At 41.2% G+C, this 27,140-nt stretch overlaps 1 protein-coding gene across 1 annotated transcript in view; it reads right to left on the bottom strand.

Annotated features, from left to right (window-relative positions):
- The window catches only part of CFAP47 (cilia and flagella associated protein 47), a 773,444-nt gene that overhangs the window by 586,571 nt on the left and 159,733 nt on the right, over window positions 1-27,140 (bottom strand). Inside the window, exons 29-33 of the mRNA XM_059724382.1 lie at window positions 25,150-25,369; window positions 24,171-24,380; window positions 15,529-15,622; window positions 13,292-13,438; window positions 5,253-5,448 (exon numbers count right to left, since the gene is read on the bottom strand). Of these exons, the coding sequence (XP_059580365.1) occupies window positions 5,253-5,448; window positions 13,292-13,438; window positions 15,529-15,622; window positions 24,171-24,380; window positions 25,150-25,369 (867 nt within the window). The remainder of the gene's footprint in view (window positions 1-5,252; window positions 5,449-13,291; window positions 13,439-15,528; window positions 15,623-24,170; window positions 24,381-25,149; window positions 25,370-27,140) is intronic.

Raw genomic sequence — 27,140 nt, 5'->3', positions numbered from 1 at the left:
TAAGAGTCACATTAAAGGACTCCTCTGCCATGAGGAGTTCATTGATTCGAAGCTAGAGGAGACCTACAGGACTATGGAGGAAGAACTGCCTATGGAGGAAGAGGCAGCACTAGAGAAGGGAAAGGACATGGACTCCCAGGGAAGTGGAAGCTGGAAGCTTGTGACCTCTAGCAGCAAACAGAAACCTTCATCTCCACCTCTAGCAGTTTATCTAAAAAATAGATATGAAACCCTAGCAACAGAGGGTGAGGAACATGTTCCATTGGTAGAGGAGGACAGGCCCTTCCCCAAGGTGGGGAGATCAAGACCACCGCCACCAAGAAGCAATGAGTGATGGTGGTTGAAGGCTCCTTTCTTCAGGGGACTAAGGAATCCATCTGCTGACCTAACCTGTTGCCTTCGGAAGTCTGCTGCTTGCCCAGAGCCAGGATCCAAGGTGCCATGGAGGGATTACCAAGACTCATCCATCCCTCTGACTACTATACCATGCTGCTCATCCTTGCGGGCACCAATGATACTGCCAGGGGAGCAGATTAAAAGTGACTACAAAGTCACTTGAGTGCAAAGGTGAATAGAAGTGGGTCTAAGGTGGTGTTCTCATCAATCCTTCCAGTCAAAGGAAAGGGCCCAGGCAGGAGCATGTGCATCCTGCAGATCAATGCCTGTCTGCACAGGTGGTATCGACACCAGGGATTCAGCTTCTTCAACCATAGGCTGTTGTTCTAAGAAGGATTGCTATGAAGAGATGAGATCCACTTGACAAAGAGAGGGAAGAGCATCTTTACAGACAGGCTAATCTAGTGAGGAAGGCTTTAAACTAGGTTCACTGGGGGATGGAGATCAAAGCCCAGAGGTAAGTGAGGAAGTAGGTGACTGGGAGAAAGAGCAAGCAAGATGGGGAAAACAGGGGAGGTGTTCTCATTCTTTCTGAGAAATCAGGGCAAATACTAGTTACCTTGGATGCCTGTACATAAATGCATGGAGCCTGGGAAACAAGCAGGAAGAACTAGAAGTCCTTGCACAGTCACACAACTATGATGTGACTTGAATAACAGACTTGGTAGGATAGCTTGCATGACTCAAGCACTGTCATGGATGGGTATAAACACTTCAGGAAGGACAGGCAGGGGAGAAAAGGAGGAGGAGTTGCACCGTATGTAAAAGAGCCATATGACTGCAAAGAGCTCCAGTATAAAACTGGAAATAGGCTGTCAAAAATCTCTTGGTTAGGGTCAGATCAGAGAGTAACAAAGGTAATGTCATGGTGGGGATCTGCTATAGACACCAGAACAGGAGGATGAGGTGGCTGAGGCTTTCTTCAAACAGCTAGAGGAAGTTTCCAGAACACAGGCCCTGGTTCTCATGGGGGATGTCAATCACACTGACATCTGCTGGGAGGGCAATACAGCAGTACACAGGCAATCCAGGAAGTTTTTGGAGAGTGTTGGGGACAACTTTATGGTGCAAGTCCTGAAGCAGCCAACTAGAGGCCATGCTCTTGACCTGTTGCTCACAAACAGGGAAGGATTGGTGGGGAATGTACTAGAAGACAACAACTTGGGCAGCAGCAACCATAAGATTATTGAGTTCAGGCTCCTAAGGAAAAGAAAGATGGAGAGCAGCAGAGTAAGGACCCTGGACTTCAGAAAAACAGTACAGGCTGGCTGTACTTTAAAGTTTTACTGAGAATGCAGGAACAAACCTCCCAATATGCAGGAAGACTAAATTGTTTGGCAAAAGACCAGCTTGGCTTAGCAGGGAACTCTTCAGTAAACTAAATCACTCTTATCAGGGAACTCTTCAGTAAACTAAAGAAGCTTATAAGAAGTGGAAACTTGGACAAACAACTAGGGAGAAGTATAAGAGTATTGGTCGAGTATGCAGAGAGGAAGTCAGGAAGGCCAAAGTGCAGTTGGAGTTGCAGCTCACAAGGGACATGAAGGGTAGCAAGAAGGGTTTCTACAAATATGTTGGTAGCAAGGGGAGGATCAGGGAAAGTGTGGTTACCTTTATGAATGGGGGAGACAACCTAGTGACAGAGGATGCAAAAAAGGCTGAAGTACTCAGTGCTGCCTTCTCCTCAGTCTTCACAGGCAAGGTCAGCTCCCAGACTACTGCACCAGGCAGCACAGCTTAGGGGAGAGGTGAGCAGTCCTCAGTGATGAAAGAACAGGTTTCAGACTATTTAGAAAAGCTGGGTGTATGGGGCTGGGTGCAATGCACCAACCATGCTGAGGGAGTTGCTGATTAGATTGCAGAGCCACTGGCCACCATCTTTGAAAACTCAAGGCAATCAGGAGAGGTCCCAGATGATTGGAAAAGTGCAAACATAGTGTCCATCTTTAAGAAAGGGAAAAAGGAGGATCCAGAGAACTACAGATCTATCAGCCTCACCTCGGTCCCTGGAAAAATCATAGATCAGATCCTCATGGAATCCATTTCTAAACACTTCAAGGAGAAGAAGGTGATTAGGAACAGTTAGCCTCAATTCACCAAGTGCAGTCGTGCCTGATTGACCCGACTGACTTCTATGATGAGATGACTGGCTCTGTGAATGGAGGGAGACCAGTGGATGTGGTATATCTTGATTTTAACAAGGCTTTTGATATGATCTCTCACAACATTCTTGCAGGCAAGCTATGAAAGTATGGGCTGGATGAATGGACTGTATGGTGGACACAAAACTGATTGAAGCATTGGGCCCAGAGGGTAGCAACCAACAGCTTAAGGTTTAGCTGGCAGCTGGTATCAAGCAAGTGTCCCAGGGGTTGGTCCTTTAACCTGAAGGTTGGTCCAGTTTTGTTCAATGTCTTCATCAAGGACCTGGAAGATAGCATAGAGTGAACCCCCAGCGAGTCTGCAGATGACACCAAGCTGAAGGGAGTAGTAGATAGGCTGGAGGGTAGGGTTAGGATTCACAGTGACCTCGACAAATTGGAGGACTGAGTGAAAAGAAATCTCATGAGGTTCTGCAAGAACAAGTGCAAAGCCCTGCACGTAGGACAGAACAATCCCATGCACCAGTACTGGCTGGGCAGCAGCTCTGCAGAAAAGGACCTGGGGGTTACAGTGTACAATAAGCTTAATATGAGCCTACAGAGTGCCCCTTGTTGCCAAGAAGGCTAATGGCATACTGGTCTGCTTTGCTAGGGGGTGTTGCCAGCAGAGGAAGGGAAGCGATTATTCCCCTCTATTTAGCACTAGGGAGGCCACAGCTGAAGTACTGGGTTCAGTTTTCAGCTCCCCACTACAGAAACTATGTGGACAAATTGGAGAGAGTCTAGCGGAGGACAGTGAAAATGCTGAGGGGGCTGGGAGACATGACTTATGAAGACAGGCTGAAGAAACTGGTTTGATCTAGTCTGGGAAAGACAAGACTGAGAGGAGATTTAATAGCAGACTTAAACTACCTGAAACAGGGTTTCAAAAGAGGGTGGAGGTAGGCTGTTCTCAGTAGTGACAGGTGACAGAACAAGGAGCAATAGTCTCAAGTTGCAGAAAGGGAAGTTTAGGTTAGTATTAGGAAAAACTCTCACTACGAGGGTACTAAAACACTGGAACAGGTTACCCAGAGAGGTTGTGGACTCTCTATCCTTGGAGGTTTTTAAGACCCGGCTACACAAAGCCATGACTGGGATCATCTAGTTCTGGATGGTCCTGCTTTGAGCAGGGGATTGGACTAGATGACCTCCTCAGGTCCCTTCCAACCCTAATTTTCTATGATGCGGTGATTCTGTGACAATGTACTGTGGACATGTCATGAGTACCTCCATATCCCCTACCATCTAGGCCAGGGGTGGCCAACCCATGGCTCCGGAGTCCAAACTTCCAAGTCCAAGCTGAGTAATGTGCTCACTGCGAGCAGTCATGTCACTGGAAGTTGGTCACTGTGTGCTTGTGCAAAGATTCAAGGAGATGCATATTAACTTCTGAAGAACTGCATGGGGCTCCAGAGCTGCAGGTTGGCCACCCCTACTCTAGGCTAATGTAATCATTTGAAAGACCAATTTCATGGACGATGATACAGACAGCACAATGCTAAGGTGTGAAAAAGGGGCCCAACACCCCAAATAGAACCACACTGTGATTCATAAGTGAGATTGCTACTGTCAAATGGGAGACTACAGGGTACCCTCAAGTAAGAGAATATTGGGCTGATATACAGTAAAAGCACTGTTTTCCAGCATGAGTGGGGAATAGGGGGTGCCGGTAATCTAAAAATACCAGTTGCCTGAGGCACAGGGGTTTCTGGCCATATGTGGAGCACGGGCGGGGGGAGGGGGTGGCAGTGGCCACATGTGGAGCAGCACAGGGTGGTGGATGGTGGTGGCAGTGACTGCCGCATGCAAGCTTTCTCCCACCCCTGTATCCGGCCAGCTGGCCAGAAATTCCGGTTAATAGAAATGCAGGTTAGTAAAATGCCATATAACAAGACTTCTAGTGTACTATACTGGATGTATTTTTATAGGGCAGATGGATATTCTTGAATTACATCAAATTCTGGGTAGTCTACAAATAAAAAGAACTTAAATCTCTATGGGAGATTCAGATCTGTAACCTGCAACTTTGTGTTAGAGGAGTTCCTGTATTGCACTACTTTAAGCATACCCAAGATCTGTAACATAAATGCCTTTCTCCTAATGATGAAAATGGCCATGGACATTGTAGCTGTATTGAAGGCATCAGCTGCATCCTGTAAGGAAGTTCATGTCACTTAACTAACTTTCACAAAATGAAATAAACTTTTCTTTGGGGGCCCCTAAAGAGTCAGGGTCAGTCATATTTCCTACCTGCTACTTGACTTTAGCCATCAAAAATACCCCATAAATACTCCTTACACTTAGCAGCTAAATGTAACACTACATATACTACAGAACCAAATATTCCATGTGCTTTCTGCAGTGCCCTAATGTGAATATTGCTATCACATCTGTCATACAGCCACAGGTGGAAGGAAGGAACCAGGATAATTAGCCTTCTCCATAATGTATGTTCTATGTTATAGAGCATGGAGGCGGGGCAAAAGTATATAGAGGCAAGCCTCGTTTGAAATAGTTGGTAAAAGGTTCCAATTTTGAGTAAATGAGCATGTATAGTAGAAACAGAATTATTATGGACATTTATACAAGGAAAAAACAGGCTGTCAGTAGCAAAATGTGACAATGCTCTTAAGATATAAAGAAACACTACTCAGGGAGAAAGAGAGAGAGAGAGCGAGAGAGCGAGAGAGAATAGTTAAAGAATTTCTTCACCTTTTTGACAGTTTTTCCACACAATTTTTCGGTTCTTTTCATAATGTTTATTCAGCCATGTAAGGACGATTCTTTCATATGAAGAATATATATTACTGGATGAAGGTTCAGTATTTATTCTTGGCATGTTTGGCATGGTTTCTGAGCCAAATAAATTACTGATATTAAGTGGTGAAACACGTGGAAGGACCAACACCTGAAATAAGAAAAATATTTGCAGTAAAAAATTGTATTAACTCAAAATTATAGTTACTACAATATAAAAATGAAGTAATGTTTTGAACACAGAACTACTTTCACTTTTGTAACTTTTATAGATTCTAAATTAGCATAAAGGCATTTTGCATAAGAGGGCAGAATTGTTGCCAGTTTCCATCATCCTAGAGAAAAGTTTATCATTTTTACTACATTTAAGTTTTGTTTGCCCAGGAAAGCTTTGAAATCTTTCACTGAAGGTTTTCCAGAAGAGGTTGGTTGACAAGGCATTTATTTGGGATGTTCAGAAATAGTCAATCCAGCATTTGTGCAGGGCATGAACTGGGTGACCCTTGAGGTACCTTACAACCCTATGATTTTTTCATAATGTAGTTTCTAAACAGAGAAGAGTAAGAAAATTAAATCATTTCTTCAAAATGCCAAGAAAAAAGTATAAAATAAGGGGTACAAATTCATCTCTGCATACTGCTAGGTGGATCAGGTGCTGCCAGATGCAGGCATCGGAATCAGAGTCTAGACACTTCTGGTCCACTGTGATTGGATTCAAATCAGGTCAGACTCCACCCCCTCCCAGACCCGAATTATACAGACCCAGTCCCCACCATACTTGGACCTGCCAGACCCACCATGTGATTCTACAGATAGAAATGTAATGTTTGCACAACCTTGGTTACCAGTCAGCAAATGAAATATCAATATATTTTCTAAAGCATACTTGCACATTATACTATGAAAGCCCTGACAATGAAGCTGGAGATCACAACAATGAATGTGTAATACTATTTCTTCCAGAATTTGCACAAGCACTAGAAACTGTGAAAGCATATGGTGAGGAGTTAGTCATATGTCAATGACTTCACAAACACAGTTAGAAAGCTAGAACAGCTGATGTCAAAAAGGGTGCTTTTACACAGCTAGCCATTAATAGTTTCTTCTATGCATGTGTTTTTAATACAGTGTGTCCCAGGGATGCCAGGGTTAGAAGGAAACCCTGGGGCAAAACCAGAGGGGAAGTAAACACTTACTCACCCCACACAGAAGCCGGAAGTAGCAGGAACACGCGCACAGGAAAACCGCCGGCGCGATTTGTAAGCTGCGCCTATATCCAGCTGGGGCCGGGTGACGTCAGCAGGGAACGCCACCCGGCAGGAATAAAAGGCGGCCCCGCGAGCGGAGCGAGGCCGGAAGTGGGGAAAGCCCGCAGGGAACTCCGAGAACGGGACCCGCGCCAGCGGGGCCTGTGTACCCGGCCCGACGGGGGAAGTCGTGGCAACGGCAGCGGCAGCAGCAGCGGTATCGGCAGCGGCAGTGGCAGTGAGAACGGCTGCTGCAGCTGCAGCAGCGAGAGCTGCACCGTTAAAGGAGCCGGCGAAGATAGCTGCAGCTACAGCAGCGAGGGCAGCGTCCTTAAAGGAGCCGACGGAGAAGGTGTAGATGACGTCGGCGGCAAGGCTAAAGAAGGCACCGGCTACGGTTCGGGTAAGGGAGCAGGTGGCGTAGCTGGTGAGGAAACCGGCAGCGGACCTGGCGAGAGAGCCAACAGACGGACCGGAGGAGGGACCGGCAGTGGAACCGGCGAGGGAGTGAACACCGGATGCAAGACTCACAGAGAGCGGGAGCCATGGTCCCGGAGAGTAGACACCCGGGGGAGTCAGTGGCCTTAAGCCACCCGACAGATTTTGAGCCAGGGCAACCCACCCAGTAGGGCTTAGGCACCCAGGTCAGATCCCGGGCTAGGCATGATAGAAGGGCTTGACTTTTTGTTTTGTTGTTCGTTTTCCTTTAGGCCCCCTCGTTTTCTGTCACGGTGGCCTCGGGTCAGTATAGGCTAGGGGCAGCAGGGAGTCAGGGGGGTGAGACCCTCAAGGCAGATTTCAGCCTGGGAAGCTGGGGTCCCCGGAGTGGGGACCACCGGGAGACACAGGAACGAAAAGCGGTGGGGCCGCCAAAGGAAGGCCACAGGAAGACCCGCAGCAGCAGGTGGCGATTGGCCAGGGTGTAGGGGAGCTTGGAGCCCCGTGAGTGCCCGCCGAAGGCGTAACGACCCCGGGAGGCAGCGTTAACGGAGACCCCCACCACTGAGGTTCCATCCAAAGTCATGGCAGGCGAGGTTAGGGGGCCTCCCAACACCATCCACGATACCTCCCGGGGCCCTCTCGTAGGCTCGGGGCAAGCTAGAACGGCCGCCCGAGCGAAGGCAGCTTGAAAGCGCCTGGTCGAGCAGAGGCGGGCACACAGTGCTTATTTCCTCAATTTTGTAAACAGACAATTTCTGGACATAGTATACCATATGTACTCAAACACAAAACAATCCTGAATATAAGACAACCTCTCAATAATTAGATTCTACATACGGAATATTTATAAGTTTGTTATAATTTCCCAGATACAGAATCTTATTCTTGCAAGTTTGCCTTGAATTTGTCCCCTTCCACGGCTACAGCAAGGAAAATAAATCTAGGGGGTCAGGTGGCCCCGTTAGCCTCTGCTCCTCCCACACCCCCACTTCTTCCCCCACCCTTACTATCAGACCTGCTCTCTCCAAGCACATCAAAGTGAGAGGCAACTTTGAAAACAATGACTTTGAAATAAACATGCCTGGAATTTGCATAAAAGCAAATTACTATGGGTACCAATAGACTTTGTTCATTCAATATTGATTCACTTTACTTTTTTGAAACTACTACAACTTTTAGAACAGGTACTTCATAAACACAATTTTAAGTAGCCCTTTTGTACCTACTCATATACAGTACAAACGATACATGATACTACCCGAAAGCCAAAAGGCTCATCATTTACCATATTGAGCTGGGCCCCAGCACTCAACAGCATTTCAAGCCATGGTGACCCCACTGCTTATCATGTGTGTGTACTCCAGATCCCCAAAGAATCAATGTGCTAATTAGCCCCCACTCATGACCCGAACTGGGCGTTCTCGTCATGAGCACTGAGTTGCTCCAAAAATCTATATGCAAATGAGGTTAGAGCTTCCTAGTCTGACTTCACTTTAGGGAGGCTAGGGCACAATAATCATATGCACCAGGCTGAAAGAGAGGGCAACAGAGGGATTCTGGGGGAACTGTTTAGGGCCCCATTTGTTTACCAGGCATTTAAGGCACATGAAGAAACAGGAATCATTGGAAATGGGAAAGAAAGGTGCAGCTCAGTTATGGGAGTGAAAAGAAAGTAGAAATGTATTCCATGTAGTAGTTGACCATGACTTGAAAAACAGTCAGTGCTCAGGGGGACTGCATACAATGGGCACTACCATATATATTATTCAGGTAGACTGCACTAACATATCTTTGTTTCCATCAGTATGTGTGTCCAGAGATCTACAGTCTGGTATGGGCCATATGTTTTATAGTCACGTTCAGTGCTGGCTACATTTAATCAACATCGTATTTGGTTTCCACTACTGAGCACGTGCTGCTTTTGGCGGCAGTTTAATGACAGGCGATGTATTGAGTAAGTTTTCCCTGTATGCAAAGGTATGATGAGGACCCTCCCTCCCCCTACCACCCTTCCTGTTTAGCGGGGGAAAACCTCATTTTGAATTTGAGTAAATACAGTACCTTGGTTATAATGTGCTTTTTTCACTGTAGAAAGTATGCTACATCTGAATTAAAATATACTGTGGGACCCAATAGCTTAGGAATTGGTAGTACTTTATTTGAACAATAGATATTTATAAATTGACATGGAGATCCTATAATGGTATGATAAGATTAGAAATGTTTCTGAATTGCTATTTCACTCAAGATGAATATTAGCATCATTGCATTACAAAAATATCTGTTTGCATCTGTGTCACAATCACCTAGATAAAATATGTTGTGCACTCACTGACTTACCGTAACAGCTGATTGGGCATGGTTTAATTATGGGAACTCAAAGCCTGCTTTTCCCCCATGCTTGGGGGAAGTAGCTATCATTTAAGATCTGGTAAAACTTCTCAGTTTGGCTTTCTCACCAAAGATGTAACCAAAGGCATTGAGACCAGTAATACAATCTTTAGGATCCATAAGGCTCTCCTCAATTAGAAGGACTACCTTCTTTTGGCATGTGATAAAAAGCAAAACAATTTTTTGTGCATTTTTCTGTACATAGGTGTGATAAATCTAATGCCTCCATACTGCCCCTATTACAGTAGTATCTGACCACCATACAACTATTATTGTATTGTTATTTCCATTTTAGAGATGAGAAGCTGAGGTATGTACAGACTAAGCCCCAGACCATGGTATAAACCTGGATTCCCCAAACAAAAGGTTTGTACTTTAATCACTGAACCATCTCTCATCTTGGGGCGACAATTAAATCTAGAAATCATGTAGTTCAAGTCACCTGAGGATGACTTATCCTCCCCAAAAGAGACTTTTTGTAGTCATACTTCGGAAAAGATTTCATCTGACTTTAACAGAATTGAACTTTCACCATGTGAGGATCCTAGAGAATTTATGTGCAGCTTTACTTGTACTAAAAGCAATGGTTGAAGAGAAACAGAAGAATAATTTATAAACCACTGCTCTCCAGATGGGGACAGACAACCATATATGTCAAGTCAAAGTCATCTTAGACATCTGACAGCATAAACAGAAAGCCATAATGCTTTTAACTGACAGACATCACAGGAGCCCCCAGATCCCAGAAGGTCTTGAAGAATGTAACAGAATAGACTATTGTTTTTGCTGCCCGTTTTGATGAGAACAATTAATGCTGGCAATAAGAATTAAGAGTGACATTAGGCACCCCCTTCTGCTTTGAATGGAGAAAATCTCAGTTAGCACTTATCTTGAGACTGAGAAAGGATTACTTCAACGATACCATCCTCTGGTTTAAAAAAATTGAGGAGTTATCTATTTTTCCTAAGGATGTCCTAGGATGCTTGTTCTTGGCACTTTGAAATTAACCTTTAATAGCACCAAGTACACAGAATCCATGAAGGCAGAAAACTGAAATACCGCTGGATATAAAATGTGTGTGAATAAATCATAAAAATAAATATGCTGGGAACTTTTATTTATGTTTCTTAGTACCCACACCTACTGCATTGACAATTACTTGCACCCAAAACAGTACTGCCCAGATGGAGATTTGGAAGATTACAACCTTACAAGGAAAAAAAGTTAAATCTCATTCTGCTAAAATAGAATTTCCAGATGCAAAAAGGAGGGTGAAGAAAGGAGCAGAATAAACTTAGTGTTGCCTGCTTTCCGCTAAAAACACTGTCTGGACATATTCATATCACATGGTCCTAGATTAATGAAGATTGCTACCACACTGACATTACCAGCATAACAAATCATGGTAGCAAGTCCATTGAAGAGGTCTATTTGATTACATCTGGACATGCAGAAGTCATAAATGCTTATAACGTATTACTTAATTTCCTGTTACTAGGGGGGAAAAAAGTAGGTTGCATATTCATTCTCCACTTCCTTTACTATATGCAACAAATATCTTAACCTCCATCTCAAATTTAATAAAAATGAAATGTGCTTCAAAAAATACTGAATTCAAATCATCACAAAAATGTGATAAAGAAACAGATTTGGGACACAACAGTTACTGTTGTTTTTGTATGATATACCCATATTACAAGATTGTGGAATTAAGTCCAAAAATGCTTTAGTCCTTGTGCCAATAAAAAGCTGAATAATAAAATGTATAATTATGAAGCTAAATATGATGTGGATCCTAAAACCTTCATTCTCATTTCTGTAAACAGCATCACCTCTCCCCTTAAAACTTTCTTCCTCTCCTGTCATCTGATTTAATTACTCTCGTATACTGGTCCTTACAGTCTAGAGTCTATTCTTTCCTCAGAACATGCTTGAATTCATAAGACACGTGTATCATTTCTTTCCCTGATACCTTTGCTGCTATAGAAATTATTTCTACATCAAGAACTCGAGCTATTGGAACATGTGAAAAGTATACTGGTTTGTACTTAGTGTAATACAGTCTAAAATAGCAATAGAATTCTTTAAAAATAAAAAGTTGGACAACTCATTGAAGCTGAAGAAATTCCCTTTAGTATTTGTTGTAATATTTAGAGCTGCTGTTCAGTAAGGAATTATTGTATTTATTCTAATCTTGCTTGAATTCAAGTTCTTAAAAGGACTGCCAATTATAATCTCTTTTCAGTTTAATTGGATTGTTTGGAAAGGAACTGAGCATACTTTCCCGTCTTCAGAATTTATCAACATGGCATCAAGAACTAAATTATACACATTCATGTGTTCTTATAAGGGTATTAGTGTTGCTATGTTATCTTTACTTAGTCCCATGATGCTATGCATGGTGATTTATGAAATTAAAATGTACTAAAGAACTCACAATTGAGATCAGACAATAGATTAAACTGGAAAAGACGATAGAATGGAGGTCAGGAAAAGTTAATGAGAGAGGCATTTTATTGTGAGCAACTTCTATGTTCTAATATTTTTTAAATTGAATACTAGCTAGGGCAAAAAGGAAGGAACAAAATAAGAACACAGATCATACAAAAAAGTAATTCCCCTAGAATAGGGATATTGTTACAGCTTTAAAAATGAGAAGACAAAGGAAGCAAAAAGGCACAGGAGGTATAAGAATACAAGGAACAAAATAGACTGAGATACTGACAAGGGCAAAACTTTAAAAGTGATAATAAGAAGATTGAACTTTATATGCAATAAGAGAGAAAGCCACTAAATGGTCTCAAAGATAGGGGAGACAAGGTTGCAAAAGCAGGAAAAGAAAATCTGAAATGCTGAAATTCATCCAGCTACATTTTGATATTTATACTATAATACAAAAAACAAGTAATGAAATATAACTATTCAGTTAGTTTATATAAATGCATATTATTACTGCTACTATGAAATCTTGCGTCTCTGTGAAGCAGTTAATATGTAAGGGCACTTTTACACATGCTCTGGGGGCAGGCAGGAAAGGCGCTTTAAATAAAGCAGTTCCAAGAGCCACTTTAATTACAGTGCCGCTGCATCGCCTGTATCAGCTTCACTGTGCTTAAAAATGGCAGTGAGGATGCTTGAACTAAAGCTCATTCGATGAGCTTTAGTTCAAGTGCCCCTGCTGCCATTTTTATGTGCAGGGATACACAAGATTCAGGAGGCTGCTGGAGCATGGTAATTGCCATGCTCCAGCAGACTTGATTAATAGAGTCTGTCCAGACGTGGTACATTCGCCTACCCTGGAAATCTTCAAAAGGAGACTAGACAGTCATCTTGCTGGGATCACCTGACCCCACCTGTCATTTTTTCTGCCTGGTGTAGGAGGGGCTGGACCCGATGGTCTTCCGAGGTCCTTTCCAGCCTTACAATCTATAAATTTATGAGTCTGCTCCAACACGCTGGAATTCCAGCATATCAAAGCAGCCTCTGCACTCCTGTATGGGTGCCTTAACGTGCCATCCTAATATGCCTTCTGCCTGACTTTAAACTAACACGGTTAATTACCTCTCTCAGATTATAATTGTTCAGGTTCAAAAAAATGAAAACTGAAACTACACACGTGTGCTTTGGCACCTAGAGAACAACAACTACTATGTAACAGACACACGATGATAAGTGTTTGGAAGCAGGGCCAAAAAGCAGAGTCAAGATAACAAAATGAAAGACAGAAAAATGTAAATGATTTTTCATTTAGACTAGGAGAGGCCATTTGCTTGAGAAAGGAGAGAAACACGTTAAAAGGGAGACCTATAGATGAATAACATGAATATGCAAAGATGTTCTCAATACAAAAGTAAAACCACCAAACCTATTTCTTTTAAAAGCTGACCAGTAACCAATAGCATATTTACGATTTACCTTGTATACCTGGAGTAGTACATCCATCCATACACGTTTGCTCATGGTCTCAAAAACTCTGTCATCCAAAACAAGTAGATGCTTATCATTGGGTGGGTCAGAGTTTTTTACATTTGTTTTTTGCAACTCAGTCCTCTGAACCTTCAGCTAAACAAAATGATATTTATGTTTAGATTATAAAACATTAAAGTATGACATCTAGAAGGTAAGAAAACGATAAGCAACAGATTTCTCTGGCTTTAAAGGTGTGTTAAACCAGTACATAGAATTACAAATTTTATAAAAGAAAAGCAGTAGGTAGAGCTATAATAAGATTGAGTTCCTCAGTTTGCCCAACTAGTACATACACAGGAAAAGAACAGTTTAACAGTGTCCTTGCTGGGTCCTACAGCTGCCTGTGTGCTGGATGGACAATATAAGATCATAAGATAGTAGGGCTGGAAGGGACCTCACAAGATCATTTAGTCCAGCACCCTGCTCATGGCAGAATCATCCCCAGCTAAGCCATCTGAGTCAATTGTCTGTCAAACATGCTTTTGAAAACTTCCAAGTATGGAGATTCCACAATTTCTCTACATAGCCTGCTCTAATGCTTGGCTATCCACCTAGTCAGAAAGTTCTTCCTAATTTCCAAACTAAATTTCCCCTACAGGAGCTTGAGGCCATTGATCCTAGTCCTGTCCCCTATAGCCACAAAGAAAAGCCCATCTCCATCCACTCTATAATCATGCTTCAGGTATTTTAAGACTTTATTATCAAATCCCTCCTCAGTCTTCTTTTTTCCAAACTAAATAACCCTTCTTTCAGCCTTTCCTCATAAGTCATGTTTTCCAGGCATCTAATCATTTTTGTCACTCTCCACTGGACTCTTCACAAGCTGTCTGTATCTTTCTTGAAATGTGGTGCCCAAAACTTAACACAGTACTCCAAATGAGGCCTCATCAGGGCTGAACAGACTGTAAGAATCACTTCCCTTGATTTTGCAAGTGACAATCTTGTTAATACAACCCAATATGCAGTTGGCCATTTTCACAACAAGAACACACTATTTGCTCATATTTAGCTTATGGTCTACTCTAAACCTCTGGTCCTTCTCTGAAGTACTGCAGTCTAGCTACTCATTCCTCGATCTGTATTTGTGAATGCAATTATTCTGTCTTCAGGACTTCTCACTTGCCTTTGTTGAATTTCACATGGTTGATTGTGCACCATTTCTGCAGTCTATCCAAGTCATTCTGGATCCTAACCCTACCCTCTAGAGTGTGCAATTCTACCTAAGAGCTGGCATGAGACAACTCAACAGAAAGTATGGCTAGCAGGTAATGTTGATCCAGAGGAGATAAGAGCCTGAGGGGCAAAACTGGGGCCTGCCAGGTATAAGAGGTAACATAACCTCCCTTAACACCATCAAAGTTTCATCAAGGCATGGCAGGAGAGGAAAAAGGGATGGTACCCTGAGGAGCTGGAGTGGGGGCAGGAGTTGAACAGCCAGCCATGGGTGTCATGGCTGCCCCTGGGGTGTGGACCTGCTACAATAGCCTTTGCCCCAGTATCTGCCTTTACTGAAGAAAAACTGAGTGCTTTCTGCTTGGAATATGGGGTGTACTCTATTCTCCTAAAAACAGGTAAAGTCCCTCTCTCAGGAGCTAAACTGGAACGTTCAGCCTCTGAAGTAGGGCCACAGATTGCAAGAGAAGGTCAGAGAGCAAAAGGCCAATGTCTCAGAGTCAGAAGATGCCAGGGATTCCCCTGACTCTTGGGATTGCTTCAGGGAGTACTCGAAGACCAGAGATGGCCAGAGAAGTTCTGAGCAAATACTCCCCTGGGGGATCCCATGAAAAGAACATGCTAAGAAGTACATAAAGCATGCCATTTTACAACATTTTTTTTCTTGAATTAAAGTTTAGCTAGCCTGGATAGAACACCAGTTAAGAGTGAAAAATAAACTACTAGAAAAAATGACCCTGGTGTAATGACAAAAGACAACATATGTCGCATGGAATGACACAAGAAATTGGCCTGCTCATCTCACTGGGACATCTCAAAGGGCACAACACATATGGACAAATATTTGAAGCACTGAACACATGGCAAACTGTTTGAACACCCATAAGCCTACTTTTTGTGCCAGGAAAAGAGCGTACATCCTGGAATAAATGTAATGTCTGCTTATGGCCTATAAATGTTCAGATTAAAAAACTAAAACCAGCATACAGCTTTTGCTGCATCACAGTTACCTCCAATGCAATTCGCAGCCGGATCCATTTCTTATAATCATCAAGTTCAAGTAGAAATTCAGGCATTACATGTGGAAGGCATGCTCCTTGGTTTCTAAAATGACATGCAAACAATGAAGAGAAATTACTATATAACTACATAAGGCATCACCCGGAATTTTCTGCCCAGTTTTGTGTACTAACTGTATGTTAAACTCCTGCTGCAAACAATTAACAGTACAAACACAATGCAGGCACGTAGCTAGCTGTCTGTGCAAAATGTGAATGATACAATTTGCTACAGCAATTAATTGTGGGCAGTAAATTATAGGCTGTATTATGGCCCTTTAAAATTTAGCACAGTAAGCACTACAGTTTGAAAAAGGCCAATTTCTGGAAAAATTAGCATAGAATATTACAAAGATGTTGTCAATAAGCTTTGTATAATACATTGAAAACATTCTATAAACTTACTAAAAATTGTTTATTAGCACTACAATTAATTTCTCTCAATATAAGCTCTGGCCAAATAGGAAATATCATTTATCATACGGCATTATAAGTAGAATATGGCATTGTGAAATAATGCATATTTTATAACAAATGGAAATTGACCAAAATTGAAGTGAGAAGCAGCCACTGAAACAAAAAAATGCATTCTACTCCTGAGAGAGAGCTATAATTTTAAAAGATGCAGAACTACTGTATCATCAGATGAATGCACTTTAGCACATTGCTGGTATGAAAATTAAAATAAGAGAAGAAAGAAAATGCAGCATTAGCAAGACAAAGTATAAAAAGGAAGCAATAGGAAGATGGCAATGGGTATCAAGAAGTGGTGGCCAGTTCTCATTAAACGGTCTTTGATTTGACTGCCCTACAGATTGTTTTGCAGTTAGTTTCTTCCGGTATTTTCAGGTCTAAATTGTTTCTACCGGATAGAAGTGCAGAGTTTATAGTACATACTGCTAAGGTGAACCAGAACAATTTTGTCAGTTTATATATTTTGATTATAAAGGAACTTCTGAAATAAACCATACATCAAAGGGAAGGTGAGCTTACTGAGGTTTCTGTGAACCTTTTCTCTGGTTGCTCAAACTCTGGTCTTTACATAAGACATCTCCTTACTTAAGGTAAGGGCTGTAAAAACAGTTTGAAGCAGTGTAATAGAATTTTGCTGGTCAACAAGTCAAAATGGTGTAAGGGGCAATCTTTTTTTAATGCTTCTGCAGCAAGGAAATAAATCTGGGTGATATTTTTCTGGCATCTTTTTTTATTGATCTATACCAGAGCTGCCAAAGGCTGCATGCCAAACCCAGTCACCTTAAGACAGTGACCAAAGGAGCACTGATATCACACCTGACTTCAATACATATTCTACTGACAAGTTGGAGAATCAGGTTATTTAGTTTCTCATCTAAGACAAATGGGAATCTTTTAAAATTCCATATTAGCAGCAGGATAAAATATGTCTTTATAATGATATTTTATTTCCCAGCTACTGATGCCAAGAATTTAGAGAATGTTCAGTAAAGAAGCTACAACTAACTTAAACATTTCAATGTTATACTACCTGGTTAACTTTGAAGATTATTTCACAATTTGGCTATTCTAAGAAGTATTTCTCACTTTGTTTCCAAACTGTCTTCCTAACAGAATACACAGAGTTTTCTTTCGAAAGGAATAACTGTTCAATGTCATATTCTTCTATCTAATCAGGCACATCGTCACATTTTTAATTGAGCGTACACAAAAAGTTCTAACCAGGGTCATTTTATAATCTAGTTTTATGGCTATTTTTTAATTCTTTTCTCTGCATTTTGGGGTAATGAGCAAATTTTATTAACTATGCTATTTGAGAAGAGCCAATATGGCCTAAAAATTGTTTGATGCTAAAAGTACATATACATCTGAGCAGATTGCTAGAACTGTTCCTCAATATTGGATTTCTTAGATCTTGAAGCATCAAAACACATGCTGCCTATTTCAGTTTCAGAGCCACAAGAATCAAAGCCAAAAATAATGTAATAAACATCACAACGTTGACAGGATTAAAACTTAATCATGCTATTATCTGCCTGAAGATACAGTACTGGAAATCTTACTTAGGAGTTCAAAACCTGACATTTTGTAGCCCTTTAAACAACTATGTAGCTGAGTTGCTATCTGCTCTCATGAGCCAAGGTGAATAAAAAGATAGGAGAAGTAAGCACAGTAGTTAAGGTAACCATAGCAAACCTAGCCTGATTTAAAACAAAACTTGTCTGCTAATTGAAAAAAAATCTATTCTTTATGTCAAAGAATGGGATTTAAAGAACCATTGCATGGAAGTGAAGATTTTTTTTAAAAAAATCAAAGTCTACTTTCTTCAGGAGAGTACAAAAGCCACCTGACTGCTTTTTCAGAAATAGTTTCTTAAGATATTTAGTTTTAAATTCCTGTTAATCTCTAGCATTAAAAACTGTAATCAGATGAGTTTGCCTAAGTATATATCTAGTTTCTCATTTTAAACTGAATGACTGTACATTTTCAATACTGAAGTATAAACTTCATTATCATTTATTTCTCTTGCAGCAGATAGCAAACAAAAATAAACACAGAAAACAGTCATAAAATATTTTGATTCCATGTTTTCCAGAATCTACACAGTAGTACACACCTCAGATGATCCAGTTTTGAAATCTGACAGTCAACTCCAATTGTTTTACAAAAAATGTCTTTTAATCTAGATCCACAAATATCATCATAAAGCTATTGATCCTCTAAATTTGTACCAACTTTGGCACTCGTGAAATTGTGTTCTCCATAAATTCCCAGGCTCTTCCCCATAACAAAACCCTATAACTCTCTCCTCCCTACAGAATATGACAAAGGAAGCTACATAAATTTCCTCTCTCCCCAAAGTTTCTCTGTCATCTTTCCAATATCCCATCCCACCAGTGTCCCATCCCATTCCAGTGTCCCATCCAGTGTCCCATTCTTCCCCCCACAACTCCACACCAATTGGTTTCACTCTCAGATAAATGACAAAAATGAATGTCCAGATGATGATTGAATTTTTTTTTATTGAGGATGGTATTGACATTAAGTTTGTAGTATGCTAATTCTTCTCTATTAGGGTTATTACTGTAACAGTACATAACAAGACAGATGTCCCTCTGTGTACACCAGGAAGTTGGCTCTATTGCAATCATACACTTGCAACAATCTGGTCAATATTTAGCTGAAATGGCTAAGTTTACCACAATTGTTGAGGTGAAATGAGCCAAGGAAACCTTGCAGCAAAGACATCCTGCTATCCTGAATGTTGGCAAAAGACGTAAACTTTTTCGTGGAATGTTCAAAACTTATAAAGTTATCCTTCTTGTTGAACAGACTGGAAGTCTGAATATTGGTATCTACCTCCTATCTGAAGTACACTAGCCATGAGGTGATGAAAAGGAAGTTGAAGCCCATATGCTTCTGTTCACAGGGTGGTCTCAGAAGCTTCAGCAAATTGAACATTTATTTCATGCCCTATGGGAATTACAGTGAAACCAGTAAATTCTTAAATGATTCATTAGCTCCATAGGGTCTGTGAACATCTTACTATCACTGCTGTGTACAGTTCCAATACCACTAAGGTTAACTGCACATAATTGTTAGGAACAAGTTCTGGTTGTCCTTAATCATATCCAAAGAACAATTATCATGATATTTGGTGACCTGTAAATGCACAGGAAGAAAAGGATAGCAATACCTAGACAAGAACTTTGAAGCAGAAGAACTGGAACAGTCAGAGTTTATTCTACTTCAACCTTGCCAATGATTCGTTGATATCTGACTTGTTTTTCCCAAAGATTTTCAAGCAGACATGTTATGGCCTGGATGTTTTCTCAAGGGCTGTATAGATCAAGTCCTCATTAATAATCAGTGAAGGTCAATCTTTACAGGTGTTGAATTTGACAATGACTATCAGTTTCTACTGATAAATTGCCACTTCACTTCAATGTCAACCAACAATAGTCCAATTTATTCAAAAGCTCTTGCTGTAGCTAAGCTATCAAATGGTCTTAAGTTCCATATTGTTCAAGACTGTTGAGGCACAGAAACATAAATCTTGCTTCCTTTTTCATCTAATAGGAATGGCACTGTTTCAATTAATTAATATGTACTATTGCCGGGTTGGTGCTGGGGCCTCACTTCTTCAGATATCCATAATGGTTTAGAGAAGAGATATTCACAGTTGGCACTAAGGAAAACAAATAAAGCAACACTCTGGGTATTCAGAGGACATGTTTGCCAAAAGCAAAAGCAAAGGCCATACAGATTTGTCTTCAAAACATTTTGAAATTATTGCATTAGAAAGATAAGAAATTCAGTTGATCTACTGAGGCAGGAACTAAACGTGATTTCCACAACCTTTAATTGTATTTGTAGTGAAAGGCAACCCTAACCCACCAAGTAAAAAATGAGGATGGCAGCATTAGCCAGAATTTGCAATATCAGTAGTATTGATAGGAAGATTACTTTTAAGACATTGTTTGATTGTTCACTGCCTACCGTCTCTCTTCTATTTGAAGTGAGGTGGCAAGTTTCAGTAGAACCCCATTCTTTCAACCAAGAACAGATTCGAAATGTAGTCTACAAATTTATGTCTGGGAAGACATCATGAATTTGAACTATCAACCCTGCCTTGCTGAAGGCTGCCAAGAGCACTGTTATGCCACTAATGTATGGGCTATTCCAAGTCATCTAGCATGCCATGAGTAAAAGAAAGGTGCTACTCTGCCTCTAAAAAAAGATGATAAGGCTACATCTATGAAACCATATTATTACTGCTAGGTCCAAAAAAGTATTTGTTTCCAGGTGAATCTCCTGTGTACTTCATAGCAGTGGCCAGGATCTTCAATGCAGCATTAGTCCTAGTTCTTCCTTTATCAACATGGTATTACCATATGTTACTCAAATCTATGATGACCCTGAATTTAAGACAACCCCCCTCCCAGTAATGAGATTCTATATATGGAAAATTTATAAATGAGTTCTATATTTTAGGTATAGAATCTAATTATCAGAAGTTTGTCTTGAATTTATCCCCTCCCACTGCTACAGCAGGGGACATTAGTTGGTGGCGGGGGGGGGAGACAGGGGTCAGGAGGAATACATTTGTAATGCAAAGGACCAAAAAAAATACTGCCTTTGAAATAAACATACTGTAGTAAACTGCATTTAGGCAAGTTACTATGGGTACCTAGACTTGGGTCATCCAGCATTGATGCATTTTACCTTTTTTACAAACTGCTGCAAGGTTCAGCACAGATACTCCATAAACACACTTCTGAGCAGCACTTTGGCACCTACTCATATGTAGTATGAATACTGCATACATACATACATACACACACACACACACACACACACACACACATATATAGAAAATTTTAAATTTAAAATCTGTATGTACATATACATTTAAAATTTGCTGTATTCCAAGTCAAATTAGCCTAAACAAATTCCAAACCCAAGAGTCAGTCCAGAACCATACATGGCCCTACTAGTGGCAAGCATCCTCCACCCACATCTGGGGCTCCTGATGTTTCCAAAACCTTTGGTGGGCATCCTACTTGCAGGCCCAAGCCCCGAGGCTTGGGGGTCAGATGCCCCCGAGTTTTGCTTGTTCTCAGCCATAAGGCCCTGGGGCAAGCCAGGGAGGAGTCTCCCATTTCCGTAAAGTGAGGTTAAAGCCAAGACCTTCCCACTCCAGCAGCTAAGTGGGAGGTTTACTATACATTACCTTGGCAGGTACTATCCCCATGCCAGGAGAGCAGTCTTCCCCGGTGGGCCTAGGAAGACCACCTCCATGGTCACGGTGTTTCCCTAGCCAGGTAAACATAGACTACACTTGATCTGAGCCTTCAAGAGGTACTACATATGAAGTATGCATGATATTAGTCCAAAGTGAAAAGGTTAATGATTTCTCATATAGTTCACTGAGTTGTGCCTCAGTAGAGTCAATACTGTTTCAACTCATGGCAACCCACAGCCCAGCACTGCTCAGGCTGTGTGTATATTCCAGATACCAGCCCACAAAGGATCCATATGCTAATAAGCCCCAATTCCCCTCCCCGCCCCCCACCTTTCACAACTGCAACTGGGTGTTGTCGTCGCATGTCCCGAGATCCTCCAAAAATGTATATGCAGATGCAGTGTGGGGCTGCCTGGTCCATCTCCACCCCACCAATCACATGCAACTGGCTGAGAAAGGGAGCAACAGAGCCTCACATCTACATAAATGCATAGCAACCATGAGCAAATATCTTAGACTTGTGAAGAAACAAGTCATTAAAAACAGGAAAGGAAGGTGTTGCTCAGCTTTGGGAGTAAAGAGCAAGTCAAAATGTTTTGAATGTAGTGGTTCACCATGAGTTGAAAAAGAGTTGGTGCTGAAGCAGACTGTGCACAATGAGCAACAGATCTTATTGAAATGGGCTGTATTAATCTATCCTTGTGGTAGGTTCCCATCAGCATTTTGGGCCTTTTGACTACAATCAAGCATTTTTGGTACCATGAGGAAGGTGTCAGGGCTGGCTTTGGCCCTCACACTGCTGGCTTGGTATTGCAGTACCTCCAAGCCCAGTGCCAATTCCTTGTGGAGGGAACACCCACCCATTGCTTTTTAAGGGCCAAAAAAATAAATAAATAAAAACGGTTCCCATCAGTAGGTTTGCCCGATACTGGCCATGTGTTTTACAGACATGTTAAGTCTGAGCTGCATTCAATCAATTTCATAGTTGATTTCCATTACTGAGCACATGCTGCTTCTGGCAGAAGTTTAACAATAAGCAATAGATTAATTGAGGGAGGTTTTCTTGTGTGCTAATATAATATGAAGGGCTTTTTTCCTAGCTGACTAGGAGGTAAAAAATCTCGCCTTATATTTGAGTAAATACAGTATGTTTGAACAGTTTTTTGTTAAAATGAGTAAATGTAACAAGCTGTGTGAAACACTTTTTATAAACTTTCATCAAGCTTTTGATTGAGTGCTTGACTAAGTTTATAGAATCTAATGAAGCAACTCAGTCTCCCTGGGAAAATAGAGTTATTGAAAGAACAGGGCTATAATGGAACAGAAATACTCGAATTAATGGCACATAAACAACACAATTTTCTGTTTTTACAGCATTTTTACAAAGCTTCATCTTGCAAACAACACTGCTTAGTACTGTGTGGCTGATGGATTAGGATAGTTATGCATACTTTACTAGATGGCCATGTATAGGTGCCAACAGATGCTAAAGAACAGTGGACTGCATTTTTCAGTTCTTGCCATCTGCATCACAAGATCTTGACATCATCATGATAGGATAAGACTAACAATGAGGATATTCATAGGTAAGCTACCCATTGGGACTGGTTCAATTCTAGTATCTTTTCTTGGTCAACAAAAGCTTCTCTGGCATGATAAAATGACCCATGCCCATTAGTTTGCAATGGTACACCCTACAGTAAAGGCTTACCTGTAATTTGATTAGCTTTAATGGCAGCTATATCCCTTTAGGATTTATTTGCCTTGAGCATGATGATGGTGAGGATGATGAACATAATCCTCCCTGCAGCTGCAGGTATAAGAATGGTATTGTCCTGGCTGGGCCAATTGGTTGCTCAAGGAGTTCAGCCTCCGCTCAACTATCTATGCTATGAAATCTACATTCTCCTTTCATGCCCTAAATTCTTTAACCCATACCTTCATTTCTTATCCTCTGCCCAAAACAGCAAAAATTTGTGGTGTGTGGGCTGGACCCAGACCCTGTGTGCCACATGCAGCACCTGTGGCGCTGGGTCCAGCCCACACACCACATGCAGCACAAGGCTTGAAGACGGACGGGCATATGCTGCAGGCAGTATGTGGGGCTGGATCAGACACTTGTGTTGCACATGGCACAGGCAACCAGCATGGGGCATGCGGTACATGAGGTATCCTACTAGGCCGGCCCTGTGCACTAGCTCTGATGTATGGCCCCAGTTGGGCCTGCAGACCGCCCAGCCACAGGCTAAATTAGCTTGACATCCCTGCTTTACAGGAACCAGACACTGAGGAACTGCTAAGCCCTTGTTTCATTAAACTGTGATCCTTTCTTTCAGATTCAAATCTGGCCACAACCATCCATCCCTTTGTAACCTTCAGGCTAGATTACTGCCATGAGCTCAACCTGGGACTGCACTTGATAACCTAGCTGCAGCTGGTTAGAACAAGGATGGAGGGTCATCAAGAGCATATAACTCCAGTGTTCCACAGTCTGCACTGGCTTCCAGTGGTTTTCAGAGCACAATTTAAGGTGCTGGCTGACCTATGGTCTGGTCCCTATGTACCTAAGGGATTTCCTTCTTCCTTATGCCCTATAATGATTCCTAAGGTCAGCAAAGAGCAGGCTCTCCTGCAAGTACCATCAGTGCACCAAGTTCATTTGGCAAAAACAAATGGAAGGTTGTTCTCAGCAGAATACATCAGTAACAAGTTCACTGAGCCTAATTATAAACAAAACTTTGATGACATGAGCAAAAATTTACTGTAAAAATACAGTCCTAAAACAGCATATTATTAATCTGGAAAAGGTATCTGAACTACTAAAAGAATAAGAGACATGTGAGCAATTAAGTATTTATCATACATATATTCTTACTTGAGGAAAGTGAGCATTGTAGAATGCTGCCAGTGGAGCTGTACCACTCGCTCAAGAGGATCAGAGGGCAATGACTGACTTGTAGTAATTCCTGGTAACAGCTGTCCACTCAGATGGAGTAGCATGTCATAAATAGTCTTAGTGTCTTTGCCAAGATTTTGTTTAAAACCCTTTTCCTGGGATGAGGTCATCTGAACTTTACATATATCACTAAGGAAGGGAAAAACAACTCTAAGTTTTTATTTACATAAAACAGGCTTACATTAAAGCAACTATAGCATTGGCTGTGGTGAATTCCTTAATAAGTCATTTAGGAAAGAACAGAGGAATGCATTATAAAAAATGAAGCACTCTGGTTTTTATAGAGCTGATATGATTTTTAAATTGGATAGACTAATACTAAAACACTAAATGTATATTAGTCTTCACTTCCTGCCAAGCACAAATTAAAGTTCTGATTTTCACCAAGTTCATAAACCCATATGCATTTAGTTCCTAACTGCATTAGAAAGTGCCCCTTTCCTTATGTATTAGTAAAATAACTAGGACCTGCTGAAGTGATTTAGCCAATGACTGAATTACTTGAAGTTTCAGGGATGATGATCAGACCCTTTTCTTGAGAATGTGTTTGGTTTCATTTATATTTTAAGTTTTATAAAAAGCCTTTCTCTAATAAAACTGTAACATGCATGCATTATAGAGCATTCTCATTAAAAAGGACATACAGTAATTTAATTAGTTATTCATATACCAAAGATAACTTATTACATGGTATATAACATGGACACTCAAGACTGTCCAACTGCTATTACGAAGTAGAGCTGCTTCTAAATACAATCTATATATAATGGTTTTTAACCTATGCAATGATCATTTGTTAATATGAAATTGTTTAAAACTGCATCCAAAAAAGGTCAAGTATAATACTTTATTCTGTAGAATTTTCCTAAGGAATGTCTTTAATGAGATTTATTATTACCGTCTTAGTGAACAGGGAATAGAAATAGGATTGGGCCCCTTAGACCAGCCAAAGAGAGTAAACCAGTTCTGAATAGCAGTTAGGACTTTCTGAAAGAAGATAGATTCCACTCTATCCCCATCAGGAAAAAGAGATTGTTCAAATGTATTCTCTCTCCCCTTGCTTTGCCTGGCGTCTTCATCATTCTTCTCCCTTTCATTTTCAAATGCATTTTCCAATTCTAAATAACAAAAAAATATTCAAAAGATTACCCATCATTTTCTAGTACCAAAACAGTATTTTTTTAAAAATATAAATGTTGTTCATGCAGTAAGGGAATAAAATAAAATAAAATTTGACTTATATTTTCAATCCTGATACAAGTGAAAAGGATACAAGTTTTTGCAAACATAAAATAGATTTCTTTATTTTATCCTTATTTTAAAAAGCAAAACATTTTTACTGTACAACCAGGAAAAGTTAAATACAGACCATTCAAGCAAGACATATACATCTGTGCATAGTAATACTTCAAAAAATTTTGATTTATGATCCAGGAAAGTTCTATATACCTCTCCTCCCTAATGGTATAATAATACAAAATCGACCATTTCACTTTTTCACTTTGGAATAATATCAATAAGACTATTTCATATCCGCTTACTGTGTATGGCTACTGGACTCCCCTACTTCCCTAAAAACCAGATGTAGCTGGTTTATATAGCATTGCTATATTGCACTCATGCTCAATTTTTTGGCCATGCAGGCTGGATGACTGGCACAAGACCAGAATGCAGGTCAGATCAGACCCTATCCGCCAAGATCAGATCCTCACTGTCTTGGCTAGCACACAGCCTCCATCAGGCCCCAAGAGTTGGGATCAGGTCCCATGCTGCCCTGTGTGACAGACCTAGTGCACAAGACCATGGCCTGTGAGTTTTCCCTGTAGACTAATGGAGAACTCCACAGGCCAGATGACATGGTGTTGGGGGCTAGATGTTGCATATTCTTATTCTGGTGCACATTTTGCATATTTTTACTTTGGTGCTTCAGAAAATCATTTGAAATGTGAAAGCTGATGGCTAGGAAATGATATTTCAAGATTTGCTTTTAAAAACTAAATTGTAGGCAGAGTAGATAGGTATTAGAACAATGGTTCAGGGGAACAGCAAGGGTTAATGGTTTCTTAAAAGTCTGCTTGTGACAAAGTTGCATGTGCTCAACCACTGTGTCTGAACCTAGCAGACAAACTGGCTGGGAAATTGAAGACATGCAACATACTGTTCCCTGAAAAGCCATAAAGATACATAACAATGCTGACTCTGCAGCATTACCATTAGGCCACAGTGACCAGCTGCAAAGCCCCTTGGATTTCAGGTTTTGGTGGACAAACCAAATTAGGAGGCCGGGGATGCCCAAATTAAGACACTGATAAATGCCCAAATTAAGATGTATGCATGTGATGGGTTTGTGGAAGCAAAGAAATATACTGACAGAACAGAATGTAGAAAGTATGCCAACCACAGGGAAACCAATAAATGGTACCTGGAAATGAAGGCTCATCAGGAGGAAAAGAATGCAAAAGGAAGGATTTTCAGAGCAGCAGGGGGGATCTGAAGGCCACCGTGGAAGGACACACCACCAGCCTGTCTCCCCCATTCTGTTGGGAGGTGGAGAAGGTCCTGAGAGGAACCTGAGGGGCCACCATGGGCAGAGGGCAAACCACTGGCCCATCTCACCTACCCCATGGGGGGGAGGGGGGGGGGGAGAATGGGCCTACACCCTTGAGCTCCAATCTGCTGATATCGGACATTCAGGAAAGAACCACAGGGTCAAGCTGGCATACTGGCTAGGCATAGCTTTCCTCTGTGAGCCCTGGCCTGGTAAATAAGTAGAATCAGAGGGATTGTTTTGTTTGCTTTGCCTGCATTACCCTTATCTGCTATCACTGTGTATCAATAAAATATGCCTATTATCAACTGAAAGAAATTGTGGTTGGTCTTAGGGTTTGG

This window comes from Alligator mississippiensis, chromosome 1 (assembly GCF_030867095.1).
Source record: "Alligator mississippiensis isolate rAllMis1 chromosome 1, rAllMis1, whole genome shotgun sequence".
In the NCBI taxonomy this organism is placed as follows: domain Eukaryota; kingdom Metazoa; phylum Chordata; order Crocodylia; family Alligatoridae; genus Alligator; species Alligator mississippiensis.
The sequence above is the reverse complement of the archived record's forward strand: the minus strand, read 5'-3'. Positions and strand labels throughout refer to the sequence as shown.